Source organism: Lepisosteus oculatus, chromosome 4, assembly GCF_040954835.1.
Source record: "Lepisosteus oculatus isolate fLepOcu1 chromosome 4, fLepOcu1.hap2, whole genome shotgun sequence".
In the NCBI taxonomy this organism is placed as follows: domain Eukaryota; kingdom Metazoa; phylum Chordata; class Actinopteri; order Semionotiformes; family Lepisosteidae; genus Lepisosteus; species Lepisosteus oculatus.
In genome coordinates this window covers 62,294,158-62,313,948 of record NC_090699.1, presented here as the reverse complement: position 1 = coordinate 62,313,948, position 19,791 = coordinate 62,294,158, and the positions used below count along the sequence as shown (strand labels likewise).

The following is a 19,791-nucleotide window of genomic DNA, read 5'->3' as shown; positions in this document are numbered from 1 at the left end:
ATTCAGACACATGTAGCTAAATATTTTCTTAGATGTTTCTGTTGTAAAGCGCATAGGAACATAAATGTGATTATCGTTACCTATACTGAATTTCGTTTTAGGAAATGCAATCCTTTTAGAATTAATTGCTCTGCAGCTGCAGCGCAAGGTGTTGAGGACAAGTCCATGCATGTCATGCATGTGTGGTAAAATGTGGCGTTAAAATGGCTCTATTGATAAGGAAGGCTCTAGATAACCTAATTGTTTCATAGCCTAGTAAGTTTCAGAAACATCAATGTATATACTTGAGGTACTGAGCAAACTTACCAACCCTTCCCTACTCCCAAACCCAGCCCTGAAATGATTAAGGCTAGTTGCATTGAGCACCTTAAGTTAAATGCTTGCTTAACTTTCTCCTCAAGTGCTCTGTGAATTTAGAGGTGTTGTACAAAGCAGCTGAACACACTGATGTTACTTCCCTAGTTAACAAGAAACAATCCATGTTTAAGACTTAAGATGTATGTTTTTTTATTGTGTTTTATACAACCTGGTTCTGGTTCTGTTATGGTACCTTGTATCTGCTTTTGAATTAGCTTTTTTAAATGTTGAATAATTGATGATATCTTCTACAGAAGTGAAATTTAATCCTAAAATAACTTCCCTCTTCTTGAAATTAGCTGTTTAACTCTGGAGTTATGTCTTAACTGTTTGGTAATAAGTAGGTGTCTCATTCCAAGGTTCTCTGGGGCTGGTCTCCGTTTTCCCATTTGTATCTACTGTACATATGTGTAGTGCGTGGTCAGGGAGGTTTATTAAATAGTTGCATCTAATATCTTTCTGGATCTCATCAAAAGCCGGATTCTGATGATGCAGAATTTGTAATTTAGTATAAGAGCTGATCTGAATGAAAGACAGTGCTGCTCAAGGTGTCACTGATGTTAAGTATTGTACGTATGTACTGTACCTACTTCCCCATGTCTTGAAGGATATAAGTAGTTCCAATTAGGCTGAAAATGTTGTGATTTTGCCCTCAGATCTGTGAACACTGGCTTGATCACAGCAGGTTCCATTAATTCCTTTCTTGAAAAAATCACTGCCATGCTTTAGGATGTTTATACACAGCCCGCTTAATCACAACACAAAAGCATGAATTAGATACATGTGAACAGTAGGCTGTCAGTTACTTTGAGACACTTCTATTTTTTTTGTTTGGTTGGTGTTGTCAATAATATACCAACTGTTTACTTCCAGAATTATAAAATGTATCCCTAATAGCTTGGTTTACTATATGCTAATAGTTTTAGATCTACAATCTTACATCATGTCCACACAGGAGACAGTTAGATTTAAAATGCATATGCATACCGTTTGTGCCTTGCTGATAAGGCTCGACACGAGCCAGTGTGCTTGAGAGTTTTGTCTGCCTGTCTGGCTATGGGGTTTGGCACATACTGTACTGTTAAAGGACATGTTTGTGTGTGTGGTTTATGCTTTCAGACTGTTCGTGCTGTCTTTCTATTTGAAAATAAAGACATAGAGGTCGTGCATGATTTTTATTCTACACGGCGCATGAATACTGAAAAGTCACTTTTTTTTGTGTATTGCCTTGCTGTTAGAGTGTATAAGCATACACTGTGCATATGATATTTGCTGTACATTGCTTGATTCTTCTTGCATACAGTTGGGATGGTTTTATTTCTGCAGCAAGTTCTTCTTTTCACTTCTTCTTTGAAATAAACATTTGAGTCTGTTAAAAATGTCAATTGTTCAAAAGACAAAGTGCTTTGGGGGTTTCCATTACACCTACAGACTGTGTGAAAGAAACGTTCCAGCTGAGCCTTAGAACCTAAGCAAATGCCAACTGGGTTCACATTTGTCCTACTTTTCATAGACAATGAAAGCTAAGATTCATAAACGGTGTCCTACCATGAATTGTGTGATGTGTGACACCACTTTGCATTCTCTAAGAGAAGCTGTATTGGAAGCTGAAAATGTGTGAAGTTTTTGGGCAATGTGTACCAGAAACCTGTCAAAGCCACCATTAGATACTGTAAGTTGTGAAATTTCTTCAGGACTTCTGCTACTCTCTACTTTTCCTGTTTGTTCAAGCAGACCATTAGGGTACCTTTTTTGAAAAGAGGGACCATTTTGCCCATGCATGCTCGAACAAGGGAGGCCTTCACTTCCAAAGGGGGGGAGATTTGCTGTCTGGGGAACAAAAAACTCTTCAGTAAGTTTGCCTTCACTTGGCGTTTTCTAGCTGAAGTTATAACTGTTACCAGATGTTTTGCCGATTCACAGCTAACACAAAAATAACAAATTTTTAACATTTTTCATAGCTAGAAATGTATTTTTAATGGACTTCACCCTGATTAAAAAAAGTGAGGACATATCCTGCTTAATACTTTCATTAAAGTGTTTAATGATCAAAGTTTTCATGCATTTGGGTACCTTGTGTTTCTAATTCTAGTATGATTAATGTGTGACAGATAGTTACAGGACTTGATTCCTCCCCTGATAGAAATATACATGAGGGGCTTTGTGTTACTTAACGGATAGGAAATTATTCATGTACAGCAATGAAATGTGACAAAAAGGAGTTGGCATATAAACAAATAGGTAATATTGCAGAGGGATTTTAAACCTGCCAAAATGAGCACTGGCGGAGTGAAGTCGTCTTGTTTTCCTTTGGTAATCCAAACCTTCGAAGATTCACATTAATGGTCATAGATTAGGAAATGGCGGTTATGTTAACATTGCATATATACACAGAGTGCAATATTTAGAGAGCTACACAACACTCTAGGACAACGGGAGGGATTTTTTCCCTTGCAAATGAAACTAACCGTACATAAAAGTTTTATGACATCAAGGTCCACATTGCTTGTAATTCAAAAGATGCCTCATTTTAGTTGACCAAAGCCAGTGCTGTAAACAGCAGGGTTTTTAGCTGCCATTTTAGCCAGCAGTTCTCATAAATATTTACTTTGCAAGTTAAACGGAGAAGAAAAAAAAAGAACACTGCGATGTCTGTTTAGACTGCTGGAGCCGTTAACCAAGTACATGATGAATGTCTTTCACCCTGTCCTCAAGTTGTGCTCATGGCTCTTTTTCATTTTGTACCCAAGTAGCTGCCATGACAGCTGGATGATTTAGTCTGTTTTAAAGACTAGTGTGTAATGATTTTGTTTCCTGCAGTGTTTCAGTCTATTTTATGTCCAGGTGGTATTTGCAGTGTGCAGTAAATATTAGATCTGAATATTGTGTTTCAAGTCCTCCAGCTGGGTTCAGATCCCTTTGAAAGAATCAGGACGTGCACAAACTCAGTTTCGTGCTTATTGAGGGAAGAAATATGGATGTCAGGATTCCAACCGGCTCTTGAGGAAATAGCTCAGCACTCATTTAAACTAAGGTCAAAAATGAAAATTAAAGTTCATATCCAGAAAAGTGAAGTCAATTTTAATTCTCACATATGCTGCCAGTGTAGCCAATAAAATGAGTAATTATGCAGGATTTGTATGAAGACGATAAGGCCCAAAGAAACTTAAACTGAAGTGTCATCGTGACGGTTATTCCTGTGCATAAACATTGTCGCAGGACTCAAAAATAAACGGCTGAGCATCTTTAAAGGTACGGCCAGATGACTTCGTGTTGTGTAAGATTAACAGGTAATGTTCTATTTTTAGGAGAAAAAGGCATTTGACCCTTTTAGAGGTCAAGCACAGTGTGAATTTAATACCCGATTTGCCTAAAGTGACCCCTCGGAGAACATTCCTCATTTATGTGTTGTGAATTGCAGTCACAATCCTAAGGAATGTTGTGGCGGTTAGCTTGGACTCATTTAGCCCTGTGTGCTGTGAGTTTGATCTCTGCCCACAGCTGACCCAGTCTTGAGGCAAGTCTGAAAGTCTAAAATGAGCTCTGTGCATTGGCTTGAGGTCATTGTCTGAGAAGTGAGCACATCTCCTGTGGTTTCAGAAATGACTGTGTGACACCCTCCCCCCGGAGTGGTAGCTAGGCTCAGCTTTTGATGACAGTGCAGTACTGGTCTACCCACTAATCTCATCGTGTGACTGGCTGTGCTTTTTGATATTTAATATAATGGAAAAGCACAGTTCTACAGCATCACCGTGCCAGGAGGCTGCAGCCAGCGGCCGAGATGAAACACTTTTTGCAGAGACGAGAAAACTGCTCAAGTAAAGCTTTCGTTTGATTCTCCCCACTGCTACAAATAAAGAAAGTTACACTAGTGGAGTTGAAACCTTCTGAGTTCAGGAAAAAGCAGAGTGTGAATGAATCCCTGGGCCTGAAGAAGAGTCTGAATAAACGTGAGTGTTTAAATGTGAACTGAATGGTTCAGGGAAGACATTTACACAGACTGAGTTCTAGGTATTGCTAACTCAAGCCTGGGCCACGTCACTGAATGACTGTACCCAGGCAGTGGCTTCTGACTTCCTCAGCCTGTCCTGAAGTAGGGGCTGGGATTAATCAGCAACGGTTGTCTTGGCCCCTGGTAAAAGTTATCCCCCCCAGTAATGTCCTGTGCACCTGCAGAATTGCCGCAGTGTCTGGGGCTGTGGAGCTTGACATACAGGTGGGTCTGCTCCTTTGTATTCTGCCCATCTGGGTCCAGGTGTCATTGGTGGGGGTCAAAATCTTAACACATTACTGGGATTCCAAATCGGGTGTGCATATAATAATAATAATAATAATAATAATAATAATAGTGATTCGATAAAACAAATCTGGAAATGTGTCGGATGCATTTCCGGTCTTGGGTACTCGGAAGGTTGACAGTTGCACAGAGGGTGACAAATTTTGATCTCCGTAAAAGTAGTGTGCTTCAGAATCATCATTCACCTAATTGAACTGATTTAACACTCGTCACGGATGTAAAACAGATAATGATTTAAACAGATCTATAAACCGTGCTGGAATATGGCCCACGAGGACTCAATATCTGAAGAACATTGATTGAAATTCCAGAATTTTTTTAAGTCAGGTCTGTGGTTTATGAGAGATTACCATGTTAGCCATTAACATGGGTTTTGGATTTGTGTCACTTGCATTTGACACACTGACAGGCTACAGTACCTACTGTAGGTTCAATTCAACAGAAGCTTTTGTTACTTCATATATACCATGTATTTACACTATAGCCTCTCGCTTAATTCATCAGTCCTATGCACTACATGCATTTTGGGGTGATACTTCATTATAGCTTCTAAAATATTTAGTACTTTGTAATCTCAGTGTTTTTATGTGGTTGGTAAACTTGACTGCCAAGGTGAAATCCATTTCATAAGCACACAGACCAGCTGCGCTGGTTCTTTCCCATTATACAAAGTAGGGAATTTCTCATACCCTCTAGTGCTCTGCAGTGTTTAATGTGGGCTGGCAGGGAAATCAAATCATTTATAAGAAAAAAAGTATATGTATGTATACTGAGCGTGCAAAAAGAAGCTTATTACTTATAAATATAACAAATTTACAAAGCTATCCTTGAGTAAATTCCAATGTTTTTGACTATTTTATTGAACAGATGCCATACAGTGAAAATTTATCATTAACAGCTTTCGTTAATGTGGGTATACTGTGAGACTTGCAGGCCAGGTGTTTTTGATGCCAGTGTGGGAAGCAGCAGAAGCTGTGCCTCTGTGATGCATGCTTTGGAACGGGTGGGAAATGCTGGCCTTTAGGATTCTAATCCATTCCCGTCTTGGAAGTGAATTGTCTCGTTGTAATATTGGCATGCCAGGATGGTTTTGCAGGAAGGACAGCAAGTGAGGTCCCAAAACTTGATCCATGAAGCAGTACGAAGTCAGGCTGTCATCGGTTACCACAAGCGTTCGGGGGAGAATAGACACTGCTGTCCAGACCTTCACACTTGGATCTTCCCATTGATCAGTCTGTTGCACACAACAGTTAGCATGACATTCTGGTCACCTGCATCAAGCTGGTGTGCACAAGACTTTGTTTCATTACAAAAGAGACCTTGGCGATGTTCTCTTCTTAAGCAGGGTGTATCGTGAAACCTTTCTATATTTTTATTTCCTGACTTTCATCCACTTTGACATTTAAAAGACTAAACTATCTCATGCTGTTTGATTTAACGCTTATCTAACATAGTAAATCGAGTGTATCACAGTCACTGAATTATCAATGGCAAAAAATTGTGATCATGCCAAAAGCATGTATTTAATTTTTTGCATCCATATAAGCTCATATAATTTTTCTGGAAACATCCATAAAGTGGTTTCTTTTTATACTTATTTAATATTTTTTTCAGTTGTTAAATCTCCACAACATTTGTTTTTGTCAAGGACCATTTAATTTTATGATTCTACTTCTACTAAATGTGATTTTGCTTTGTCAGATCTTTAGCCAGCAACAAAAAAGTTTCATATACTGTAGCTAACATTGCCTAATCTATAGCACTAAAAGACACTAATCAAAAGCTTATACTTATTCTTTAAGATGCATAGTGACATTCTGTTTCTTCATACTTTTCATCATCTTATGTAAATAAAATATAGATTCAAAACACTCACTGTAGTGGGTTTTTTGGGAACACAATCTAATGTTTATGGCATATTTCTCTCATATTTGTCTCTTTTTGAAAATTAGGAGACAGTTTTATTTAAAAATGGCCTTATCACAGCATGCAAATAGCAGTTATACATTCTGGCAACTACAATTATGATTTTTATACCAATGTCATACTGCTGTGGTTGGTATGAAGCTCAAGATATGATGAATCAGATATTATCTGCAGCCTCAAAGTCATATTGTGGAGACGGAAGGAAAACCAGTTTTAGAAGAATATGAATCAGTCAAGTAAACAAAATAAAATTCTTGTAAAGATGAGAATTTAAGTCCTGTCATGCACTTTCAAGGCAGTGAATATCATTTAGAATTGCAAGGCCAGGGTGGCAGAGCCCTTATTCTTTTGGTTATATCTGTTAGTGTTAAAAACAGTTTAATTCAAGATTTTAATTTGAATGCGCTTTCTCAAAATGAAATTGTCCAGAGATTTATGAGTTCGTGTTCACGACAAATTAAGAAAATCCGCTACCAGGAGCCATCTGGTTGGTGAAATATGCTCCTTGGCATTATCCTGAAACTTGGCCTGTTTCAGGGCATGTTTAAAACCTGCTTCAGACTTGCATGTCACAGGTTGCAGTGATACTTTTTACGTGTACCTCAGCTCACCAACTCTGCTTGGCATAATGCATCCTATAGCTCTAACTGCTCTTCAGACATCGCTTGGCCAGTTAACTCCAAAGTGGGTACATACCATTCTAGTGACGGTGCCGTTGCCAGACAGTGAAACAGGGTTCCTGCATAAAGCAGAAGGGCTATCTTATTTTTTTGTTGATACACATCCTGTGCCACAAACTGCTCCTGAGGAAAATCTACATGGCCAGTGGATTCCAGACTTGGTAGGAGTTATTTAAGGCACAAAACGATTAACATAAAATAATAATAATAAACTTTATTTTATATAGCGCCTTTAAAGGTGGCTTCTCAAAGCGCTTTACAGGATGACAATAACAATAAATAAGAAGACTACAACAATAAATAAGAAGATTTCACAAGATAGGACACAATTATAATTACAACAATAACAATAGAGGAGACCGTGGAAGGTGGTATTAAGAAGAGCAGAGGGGTGAAGAAAGGAACCAGTTAAGTAAAGGCTTTTCTGAAGAAGAAGGTTTTGTCAAAATGTCAAAATGGGGCTCCTTCTTTGAGCACAAGGACTGCCTGACAGCCGTTGTGTGCGCAAAAGTCCAATTACTGCTGTCTTAGGAGCCACTGCACTGATTTAATTGAACTTGTAGGTGCATCACATAACAGAACCTCCTCCGGTCTTTCACCTCACGTGTGGATCTGACACCTTTTACAACCACATTAGGTCATCACTCGCTATGTGAAACACGACCCATACCACAGACTGCTCCTCTTCAATATCTGTTGCTGCCACTAAATGCGAAACCATGCAACTTACAAAATGCTTGTAGGTAGCATTTTTATAACACAATTGAAAAATGGCAATATATGGGTTCCTGCATGACCCAAAATTGCTACTTGACCCCTGTTTTTTTTAATTCACACTGCCTCAGTCTTGGGGAAAAAGCAGTTGCTGCGATGTCATTATGGAACTTAGAAGACTTAGACTTGGAAGCTTTCAAAACCACTTGTAGTTTACTAGTTAAACATGAGTAGTTCAGTACCTAATAAAGTCACTAATAAAGGCTGTTGTTTGTATACTAGTATGCAGTGTCTCCTGACTGTTAGACATTTTTGTGGCATTCCAATCGTCCACACATTGACAAAGTAGTTGCTGATTCATAAAGGAAACGACTCTTTCATGCTTGGCGTAAGGAGAGCCTATCAGTTAGACCCTGACTGATCGTTTTAAAGAATTTTGGTTTTTATTACAGGGAATTTGGCAATGATGCTGTATTGGCATTTAATGTTAGCACAGAAATTTGAAGTATGCAAAGGTTAATAACAGGCGATGTGTTTTTTTGCTTTCTTCCCAGAACCAACTATTATGATTCATTTCAAGTAATACTCATAGGAGCATCTATATTTAATGTTGCTGAGTGCTTTCTTCTTTGTGAATATTTAAACTGGTATAATAACCTTCCAAGTATGCTGAGGACATTTTCATTGAGAGATAACTGTGCAGACCTTTTTCAGCCCTTAACTCTTTAAATCTTTGAGTATTGTTTTTATTTCAGTCTTTTATCTCCCAGCTTCCACAGACCTGCTGTCAGTCACAGCTCTGTTAATGCTGAAAGTGACTGCTTTCATGGCATAAATATTCTTCAGGACTTCCCTGATGGTCTTATTTTGCCTGATCTGTTTTAGGATTCTCCCAAAGCAAATGATAGTTGTGAAAGGAAGGCAGCAAATGTCCCATGTTTGTGTTTGCCGGAAGGGTTTGTCTGTATCCTCATGAAACCAGTGGCAGGCAGTTAATGGGGGTCTCTAGCCAGCAGTTAGTAGATATATGTGTCTTGGAGAAGAGTTGCCTTACCTTGGGGTTCACAGAAGGTTCAACTCCCAGTTAATAAACCACAGGATTTTTCAAGGAGGGGCCGGGGATCCTGGCTTCTTGCCAGAGACCACACTCCATGGTGCTGGGCTCTACATACAAAGCATCAACTGTTGTATTCTCCACTCCGCCAGTCTGGGTCACTGAAAATAGGGGTTTCTACAGGCTATAACATTAGGCAGAAAACATTTCTGGCTGTTGGGAGATGAAGATGTCCTTTATGTGATGTTTTTTTTTCTTTGCCTGTGCTGGGAAAGAATTTCCCGAAATTGAAATGTTGGAGAAACGAAGACTTAACATAGCAGGACTCCCCCGTCGACCTACTACTGGGGTCCAGTGTCATTGGCTATAGCAGGTTTGGACACCTTGAAACGTCTTCTTTTTTCATTCTCATATCACTAAGAACCAAAGAAAGTGATCTGCCCTTGGAACAGAAAATGGGGAGAAAGCCTGCAACTTTGAAGTGTGTGAGATGACCAAATCAAGTATTGTTACAGTGTCGTGAGATGTTGTCCTTTGTTCCATTGTGAAGCCCAGCTCTAATGGACCTTTGTGAAACCATCGTCCTGGATGTGTTGGAGCCGATATGATGTTCTTCTTGTTGCTGGCCTGGTGACACTGGTCATCCCTAAAGATGTAGCAGTGCATGTTTTTTTAATTGATCAATGCTTGAGGATAGTGCTTCTTCATAAAATAGAGAACTGGCAGCCTTCATATTTACTGAATGGTAGGACTATGGCTACCAACCAGAGCAAGATTAAAACCATGAACCACTGTGTGCACTACAGGTCACCCCTGGTGTGTTTTTAAGCTTATACATTCAGAAGATCATGTCAAAAAAGTATTTTCAATACACAAGACGGCATACATGATGCTCTCCTCATGTGGCCCTTAGCTGGCTTGGTGCCAGTTGTGATGTTACGCTAAAATGAAGAACTAATGCGAATGTTTGCCTGACATTTGCTGAAGCTGCTCATGAGTGCATCAGGATTCAGGCTTTACTTCAGTTTCACTGCTGTAGTTTAATTGGCTCAGAATGCTTCTGTGCTCATCTACTTGCACTAAGTATGTTACAAGGCAGAAAAAGAAACTGCCCAGATATGTATACAGCATTTGAAATGTATTTTTAGAAAACAGTCTGGGACCTAATCCTAAAAGACATGATTCTGTTGGAATAACATGATGAATGTTATTTTAAGTCTGCTCTTCTGCCAAGAAGAGGTACGTCTGGCACCATGGAAGATTATGAAGTAGTTTAATGTCCCAACAACTAACTTGAATGGTATGATCAGTGGCTGAGACGTCTCTTTGGTGCTTTTTCAGTATTGGTTCTGCTGAGTAAGCAGCCTTCCTGCTAAGTCTTCTCTCATACTGAAAGTGCGTCATTAAGAGGTTTAAGTCTGGTCACATGCTGTTATGTTTTGAGCAATATCAGCTCATAAAGAAAATACTACTGTGATAGTTTCTTTTTAAATTAGCTGGTTTCCTTTTCCTTTCTTTCCAAAATAAAGCCTCCCTAAAAACACATGACCTTAATGCTGACAATTCAAATTCCCCTACAGTTCATTTTCAAAAGGAAGAAACTGTTTCAAAGGTTAAAAAGATATCCAAAATTCTGTTTCTTGAAGCTAACATGGTTATGCTTGTGCAAGAGTAAATGGATTAGTTTCTAAAATTAGCTTTTGTACATAAGCACTGATGTAGTGATGATATAGTGCAATATTGAGCAATCATACAGCACACTTCAAAGAGAAAATATGCACCAATCCTTCTGTTCAAGTGATATGCAAACACTACTGTATTTGTATGTTCTTGCATTTTGTTATAGCTCTAAATTTTAAAGTAGTCTTTATTTTTTAAGTTATTTTAGATTATTCATACTAAGTGGAAACCTATTGATTTTCCAACAAAATCTAATCTCTTAGTATACCATGAAAAAGTAAAGTATTAAAGATATTAGGATTTGACGGCTGACCAATGAATTAAACAAGAACTCTTGTGGTTGTGATTAGTTTACTCTGCCTTGCAATCGCAATAAAGTCCTTAAAGTCAACATGCAAAAGCTCTTCAGAGCTGTTGAGAAAGTGCTTATTTTTAAAAAAAACTTTGTACGATATTTATAAATAACTTATAGTGAATAGTTAGATTCTATGGAAACAGCAACACAAAAATGGTGACATACATTCAGAGTGTCAAACATTTCTAGAGTACTTACTGTAAAAATACAATATGTATATAATCCTTCTGTTAATTATGTGGTGTGTCATTGCTTACATTCTGATCTGAGCTCATACAGCATGTGGCAGCTGTGAAGTTCAAATGTAGTTCAGCCGACTGAGCATTCATTTCTCCTGCTAGAACCTTCTCGACCAGTAAGCCTTGTCCCTCCCTCCCTTTTGTCAATTTAGATTTTTAAAGGTAGCGTCTTTTGCCAATGGAGCACATTCAAGGAGCCTGGAAGACCATTAGCAATGGGTTTGGCCTGAAGGAGTCGGTGTTCGACGGTCAGTGCATGTCGCCCACCATTGTCCAGGGCTTCCCTTACCAGCGGCGCTCTTCGGATGATGGCAAAATCCCCGACCCCAGCAAGGCCAGCAGCACCATCCGGGTCTACCTGCCCAACAAACAGCGCACTGTGGTGGGTATGGGGTTGGGGATCCTCAGGGTCTTTGCCTTGCAAGGTGACCTGCTGCCAATTCAGCCAAAAGGAACGGAAATAGAATAGTTTTACAAAAAAGTTCTGTTTTTTCGAGATGCAACTTCCCCTTATAATTTCTTTTTAATATTTGGATTGTTTTGCCCTGTGTGGGTATGATTTGTGAGGTATGGCAGGTCCGTGCGAATGTGTATGGCATCATAAATATTTAAGTCAAATTAAATGATCAACCCACATGGCCATTCTTGTATCCAAAGACTCTTACTCCATTTACAGAGCACTGATACAAGGATGATTTCATCCCAAACACGTGGGAGTGGCGTGTCCTTACAATTGCAGAAAGAAAAGGTTTGAGCTTTCGGTGAAACCAAACAGTAAGGCACACCTAAGGGTTTCACTTTTTCTGCACAGCTTCATGTAGATTGTTCTCCTCTAGGTGAATGTGCGTCCTGGAGTGACCCTACACAACTGCCTCATTAAGGCCCTGAAAGTTAGGGGTCTCCAGCCGGAATGTTGTGCTGTCTTCAGGCTGCACCCAGGACAGAGAAGGTAATCATGAAGTGAGCGTACATTAGGCACGGATTTGTTTTCAAGCTGCCGGGTTGCTTTGACTGGGCAGTTCCGTGACCCTTTCAGACCTGGAAAGAGCTTCCCATTGGATCTGTGTTTACTGTGTGGCTTGCTTGCTCTCTCGATACAGCAGAAAATCCCGCATGGATTGGAATACGGATTCTACCTCATTGATTGGGGAGGAATTGCTAGTGGAGGTTTTAGACCACGTACCCTTAACAACGCACAATTTTGTGAGTATCTTCAATCTGTAACTGGAAACCGTGAATTTGGTGTTTCTTTACATGTGGCTTAGTGGGCATACTAAAATGATGAGCAGTTCTACCATTCATAAGATGGTGAGCAGAGCTGTTATTTTTCTCTGAATGCAAAAACTGTTTTTGGCACCAAAGTATTTTTATTTTGGAGTGATTTGAGTTTTTGAAAACATTTTTTATGAGAAAAATTGCATTTGAATGTTCTGATGATTTAAGCATGCATTTTACCTGGTGTTAGACCAGCACAGCGGGGGACATAGAGTAAAACAGTTTAAACAAACAAGACATTATCTGTTGATCTCTGATAGGGAGAAGGATGTGGATGTACAGACTTGTTCTCTTATCATTTGCCTAAGTAGAAGTCTCTTTTTCAAGTGGTTGGTTTTAACCTTCTTATGTGTAAAAACAAATTTGTTTCTATTCTCTGCAGGTCCGGAAAACGTTTTTGAAGCTGGCTTTTTGTGACATATGTCAGAAGTTTCTTTTAAACGGTTTTCGTTGCCAGACTTGTGGCTATAAATTCCATGAGCACTGCAGCACCAAGGTCCCTACCATGTGTGTGGACTGGAGCAACATCAGACAGCTTCTGTAAGTATCGCCTTATAATTAACATGGAAAACTAGCAAAACGTTAGAGGAACTGTTGCAAATTTTGTGGTTGTTGTAAACCCTTTTCCTTCTTCTGGTTTCCCTTTTAGCTTATTATAATGTTATATATGTGACTATTCAAAGAAAGCAGACTTCAGATATGAATGGTGAAGTTAAAGATATATTTTTACTAGTCTTGTAGTGCTATAGGCATCTTTTGGGTGTCAAGAGGGTGATTGTCATTAAAAACGTCATAGGCTATATTACTCTTGGCTTTAGTTACACCACAGTTATTCTGCAGTATTCATCAGTGGCTGTTTGCTGCATAGTTACAGGAAACTGAGGAGGAAAACACAAAATATGCTGCATGTTTTTTTTTCTTAAAAACATGTTGACTAAAGCCAAGATTAAATCATAACTTCAAACCAGCAGCCAATAACAAATTGCAGACCTATGTGTGATGGTAGGTTTCCATTACGTTGGAGTACGAAGGCGAGTTTAAAAAAAAAAAGTGCTATCTGGCACTAGGCTTTTGAATTGCGATACCAGAGATGTTTAGCTTCAAATTTTGGTTTCATCCTAGCCAGATTTTAAAAAAAAATGTTTTCTCTTCCCACAGTCCCACTAATAGAGGCAATATATCTTGCTTCTGAGTTGTGTGCATGCCAGTGTTGTATTGTAAATCAAAATGGATTTTGCATTGTTTATCTCTATAAACATCTATTTTTAGTTCACTGTGCTTTATAGATTGATATCAATGTAAATGAAGAGGCTTTAGCATAAAGGTAATTCTCTGTGGGTGCTTTATTTATAAACAGTGCATCTTTGTATAATAGGGGGAAGTCAGCAAAGTGTGATTTCCTTCAAATGTTAACATTATTGTTTTGGGCTTGTCTTTATGCAGGGCAGGCTTGCTATTTGTCTAAAGGTATTTTTGCTATAATAGACATAGAGTAGACGAATGAATGCAGATGGTAGATTTTGCTTCACTTGCAGGCTAGCGTTAAGGTTAGAGGCTGATGTTGGAATACATTAATAAATAAGAGTGCAGTGTTTCTCTGTGGAGAATTTCATACAGAGTGGGATTCTCTTTAGATTTTCTTTCACTGAACTGACATGCTCTGTCTCAGATTGTTTCCAACTCCAGGAGAGAGTGGGGCCCCCTCTCTGCCTCCTTTAACTTCACGACGAATGCGGGACTCCCTCTCACGATTCCCCCCCAGGTAAGCAGTGTTTTTTGTGATTTCAACTTTTGCCATAGAAGCAGTGTGGAAGAGCAGGGTCCGAGCTTTGCAGTGTCAGGCTTAAGAAACTGATTTGCGGGGAATAATCTACGTCTTTTGACAAAACAAAAGATCACGTACTTCACAATGGCGTGGAGAGTGCCTGGAAGCCGTGTCCAGAACGTAATAATTTCCACAGTGTAATTCTAGAATACTCAGCACTTCCTCCTTTTTTTATTTACTCTAATGAAAGCGGGCCAGCAGACGCAGATTGTGCCCTGTCATCGCTGCAGTGTGTTCCGTTGCTGCTTCCACGGTGATAAAACACAAAGCGCTTGCTAGTCAAGGGTGTGTCCAGCTAGCACAGCAGAAAAAGACAGCTCTGAAATTGTAGAGGGTTTGGTTTTTGTCCCGAGAGGTCCTGGTCAGAGCTTCTGTAAAATACACTTGTCTTAGCAAAGGCTCTATTAAAGACAGCAGTTTTGATTTCCTTTTCTGTGCTAGTTGCAAATGCAAGATGTTTCTCTGCCCTTGCCCATACTGCCCATTTAGGTGACCTAATCTAATTTATATTTGAAGATAGACAGCTTTTTTAAGGAGCACAATGAACTGGTTGACATGGTTTCTATTGCTCTTGTTTACCACTAAAATTATAAACTAAGATCCTTTAGAATCTCAGGAAAGAAAAGGTGCAATTGTTTTCTAAGCCTTTTCTGACTCTAACAAATGTGATGACTGGTAGGAGGGCTGTAGAGGAAAAAACCTACTAGTTTGAATTCTGAACATCCTTTCTCTGTTTTTCTTACAGCTCCCAGCACAGACATTCTACACCCCATGCCTTTAATTACATAACACCCTACCCACCCACAGGGGGAGCTCTTTCTCAGAGACAGAGGTCTACGTCCACCCCTAATGTCCACATGGTCAGCACTACCATGCCAGTTGACAGTAGCATCATAGAGGTAAACGACCAGATGAGAGATGATTTACTTGGTTTCGCTCGTGGTAGGTTTTTGGAACATTAATAAGGACTCATAAAATAATCAATATAACCGTAACAAGACACCAAGATGACTATTTTAAAAGTGATGGAATCTTAAGGACTTATGTAGCCCTGTATAAAAATTCCATGTAATTCAGAGCATGATGTTGGCCCTGAAGTATTTGTGCAAAGCATCCATGCACAAAATGACCAAGACGTTTTTAAAAATGTACCAAGGGAATAGTAGCTTCACTTCACAGTGACAGGAGCAGGAATGTGTTGAGAAGTAAATGATATGTATTTCAGTGGATCTACTATTTCATGGCCATGGCTTTTGATTTGTTTTGGTTTATTTTTAAGTAAGTTATCTCCCCCCCCGTTCTGAAACACATTTCGCTTTTGCACTTCTCCTGCCTCTTTCTTTCCCGCCTGTTTTAGATGGTTTAGTGCTGGAGAGGGTTGGAATGCCTGCTGGGTGCCCTGTTTTCCACAAAAAGAAGAAACGAAAGGCAAGGCTTCGAGACAGGGCCCCACAGGTGCCACCCTGTTCAGCAGTCCTTTTCCTTCTTTTTATCGCTTTCGTTTTCTTTCATTCTCTCCTCTGTTCTTCGCTCTCCTTCCCCTTGTGCCATGGCGTGGAGTAGCTAGATTGCCTGAATGCTTCACCTAGTTCCTGGTGTCGGCGATTTTGCCTGAGAGGAAGAGTAGGTATTATTTGCTTCTCCACTGCTTTTGCTGCAGCTACCCGAAAAATAAGGGCAGTAAAGATTACAAATGAGCACTCTTTGCTCCCAGGCCGCAGTTATGAGACAGAGACATGGTTCAGTCTTTCAGCATTTCCACACAGGGAAGCTGTCCATAATGTGGAAACATTTTCAGTACTCATAATTAACAGCTAATTAGAGTTAAGGAGTGTTCTTCTATGTAGTGTTTTAGCCTCCAAGGCATCGCTTTAGAAACTGAAGGGGAACTCTAAATTTAGCAAGGGTGTGCCACTTGAGAACATTAAGTTCATTTTATTTTAAATATTTAGGTTATACAGTATTTCTTTAAAAAGAGCTTTCAGAGAAACACAGAATGGTAAAAGCTTCTGATATTGAATAGATGTGGTTAATGTGTAAGTGAACCCTTTACTTTTTCTTCACTTTGGAGGTAGATTGCAGCTGAATATTCCACGTCGCAAACAGGAACCCCTTTGTCTTGTTACTGTTATTTGTCTATCTTGAACAGTTACATCTCAGTGTTCTTGTTAAAAAGGCCAGTGTTTTGGAGTGTCTCCAGTAAGTCTTAGGTGTGGCCCCCACAATGTTCTGCACATTTCGGAATGAGGAAGCTTTTAGCACCACATTAGTTATTTCACTGCCTGAGCAGAATATTGCCCACATATCTCAATCAACTTGTACAAAATGTTCCCTGAAGATAAAACGCAGCTGAAGGTGATGCCCTGATTGGTGTTTTAACTGAGGTGCGTCTCAGTGCAACAGATTGTATTTGAGCTTTCATTTAAATCTAAAAGAAATGTCATCGTCCACTTAATTACATTTTAAAAATCACTGGATTTTATGGGAATGCTTTTTGTTTTCTGATCTTTTTTCTCCTCTTTTTCTAGGATGCAATCAGAAGTCACGAATCAGGTAATAGTTTAACAGTTCATATTTTTCTGGTTATCTGATTTGCCCATTTGCTTCTACTTTAATACCAGGATGCGTTTCTCCTAGTCACATTGCACATCTCTTACAGGGAGCCCCACCAGTCAGAGTCCGACTGGCTGGTCTCAGTCCAAAACCCCTGTGCCTGCTCACAGAGAGAGAGCCCCTGCTTCCAACACGCAAGAAAAAAACAAAATTGTAGGTCCTGTTGAAATTTGCATGATTCAGCTTGGTAGAAACAGACCATCTATCTATAATTTCTTCTTTTAATCTGATACTTTACTTGATATTATGAATGTGTGTCATTTACAAGATGTTCTTTAGAGGTTAAACTTGTAGATCCCTGTTTGCATGTGTACAGCATTTGACCCTAAAGTGGGGCATAACATTGTCCTAAAAAGCTTCATTACACTTAAATATTGTTGGATTTTGCCATCACTGCTTGAAAGTGTGGTGAAGCAAATTTGGAGAATAGTAGCTAATTCTGTTTGCCCTCTTTCAGCGACCAAGGGACAAAAGAGATTCCAGCTACTACTGGGAAATTGAAGCCAATGAGGTCATGCTGCTATCTAGGATAGGCTCTGGCTCCTTTGGGACAGTGTACAAGGGGAAATGGCATGGTAAATGTTTTCCATAAAAATGAAAACCATGTTGCATTGCATGCCCTGCCACTGTGCAGTGCCATTGTTCAGAATGAGCTTCACTACGACAGCAGATCATCTAAATATGGATTATTGTTTAAACAGAACACCCAAGCAGTTCTGGTAACAGAAAATGTGATTATAGTAAACCTATTTAGGAGGGCAGACGTCAAATCCTGTGGAAATAAGCTATACCATTACTATATCAGTATCATTTGGAGGAATTAGAAATGAGACTTTTACAGATCCTACAGCTGTCATATTTAGGAAGAATGTTTTGTTATATTCAGTTCAAAAACCTATAGAATAATCTTAAATTTTGTTCTTGATGGGGGCGAGACACAGCATTTCTCTGTGGTGTGTGAAACTCTAGTAAACAGAGGAACTTTTTCGCGTAGGTGATGTCGCTGTGAAAATTCTCAAGGTCACTGATCCAACGCCAGAACAGTTTCAGGCCTTCAGAAATGAAGTGGCAGTCCTGAGGTAAGAAATGAGGGGAACAGACCTAATATTATCCTAGGGCATTTAAAATCGTACAGGAGTTAGTTCTGGAATGAAGAGCTGTTTCATACATCTTTGTTTAAAAGGTGACAAAGGAGGCATTTTTAGAACAGAATCAAGGAGTGAAGGATTTTTGTGGGAAGAACTGTGTGGCTGTTGGCACCAGTTATCGAGGACCTAAGAATGGGATCCCATCTTACTTTAAAGAAATGCCTGTATTTCCCTAATATTTGTCATCTTTAAAGGAAAGTGCATTGAGCCAAATGATGAGTAAGGTCAGGTAAATCCCCACCTCAAGGGAACAATAAACTAAACTGTGCTAAAGAGAGTGATTGAAACTTCTGTATACCATATAAACAATAGACAAATGAGGCAAAGAGATTTTACATCTTTATCTTACCACGATAAGAAGGAAGGTCTTTAGCGGTAATAAAGGAGGAATTTTTTCATCTGTCATCCGTCGATAACAGTCCCTTTCACTTTTTCCATACAGAAAAACAAGACATGTCAACATTTTATTGTTTATGGGCTACATGACGAAGGACAACTTGGCCATCGTGACACAGTGGTGTGAGGGCAGTAGTCTTTACAAACACCTGCATGTCCAGGAAACAAATTTCCAGATGTTCCGGCTCATAGACATCGCCAGGCAGACTGCGCAGGGCATGGAGTAAGTGCAGCCAATGTTAAAAGGTGTTTAGCAAATATGCCTTCCACACACACAGTTTGTAGTGGATTGACCAGGGTCGATCTCTTTAAGCTCTCATTAGATTTTACAGTTGAATTTGTTTATGGTCTGTTTCTGAGACCTCTCACACAAAGCCACACTCAGATACACTGTTTAAAAAACAAATGCAATTTTATGATGCTATTATTAGATCCTTCGTACTGATGAGAATCGGCTTGTTTTTTACAGCTTTTTTTTGGGGTTAATACATCACCCTTGCTGTGCCAACCGGTTTGTGGTTCAGAGTGTTCTCTCTGTGTGGCACACAGCTCTTCCTGTTGTGGTTTATCAACATCCCTGTAGAACAACACGATAGTGGTGGTTTTTTTTTTCATTTTTTTCTTCTAACCCAAACAAATTTCCCATCAGTGATTGCAGACCACATATAAGCAAAGAGAAGCAACTTTAAGTCTGCTTCTTTAATAATTTTTCTGTGCTGTTATGTAGTAAAATGTGTGCGTATAAAATGAAGAGATCACAAGTGAATGAAAGAAAATTGCGTTAAGTAGATTCCTCTACTGTGGTTTTTGTACAAAACATTTTGCGATACTTTGTGTTTTTATTTTAACAGTTTTTTCCCCCCTCTAGCTATTTGCACGCTAAGCATATTATCCATCGGGACATGAAATCAAACAGTATCCTTTTCTTGATCATTGCTTGACACTGTCATGTCTTGACAGATGTTATGAGAATCCTGAATGGTTTTCTGGAGGGAGGAGATGGTTAGGAGGAGTGGACTACTAGTCATAAATGTGAAAACTGCTACACCCTCATAACTGCTTAGGTGCAGAAAAGCACGTATCTTCACTAAAAACTGACACAATTGACATGTTTCTGGGCTAGTCAGATGCTGCTGTCATTATTAACCTTGTCTTACGCCAAACTTGTATCATAAAGCCTTTACATTGGCAAGCAAAAGGGAGCTGATCTTCATTTTTTAGTTATCGTGTCA

The 19,791-nt window shown here is 39.3% G+C and overlaps 1 protein-coding gene across 5 annotated transcripts in view; it reads left to right on the top strand.

The window, feature by feature from the left end:
• Window positions 1-19,791, top strand: part of raf1b (Raf-1 proto-oncogene, serine/threonine kinase b) — a 28,403-nt gene that overhangs the window by 3,085 nt on the left and 5,527 nt on the right. For 2 of the 5 annotated variants that reach the window (XM_015348237.2, XM_015348236.2), the window contains 13 exons: window positions 11,455-11,684; window positions 12,139-12,251; window positions 12,403-12,505; window positions 12,960-13,117; window positions 14,247-14,339; window positions 15,148-15,301; window positions 15,966-16,025; window positions 16,931-16,955; window positions 17,062-17,168; window positions 17,473-17,590; window positions 18,010-18,094; window positions 18,606-18,782; window positions 19,428-19,474. In XM_015348237.2, coding sequence (XP_015203723.1) covers window positions 11,481-11,684; window positions 12,139-12,251; window positions 12,403-12,505; window positions 12,960-13,117; window positions 14,247-14,339; window positions 15,148-15,301; window positions 15,966-16,025; window positions 16,931-16,955; window positions 17,062-17,168; window positions 17,473-17,590; window positions 18,010-18,094; window positions 18,606-18,782; window positions 19,428-19,474 — 1,444 coding nt within the window. In that variant the 5' untranslated portion in view covers window positions 11,455-11,480. The remainder of the gene's footprint in view (window positions 1-11,454; window positions 11,685-12,138; window positions 12,252-12,402; window positions 12,506-12,959; window positions 13,118-14,246; window positions 14,340-15,147; window positions 15,302-15,965; window positions 16,026-16,930; window positions 16,956-17,061; window positions 17,169-17,472; window positions 17,591-18,009; window positions 18,095-18,605; window positions 18,783-19,427; window positions 19,475-19,791) is intronic. The other 3 variants (XM_015348239.2, XM_015348241.2, XM_015348240.2) reach the window with 3 other exon arrangements.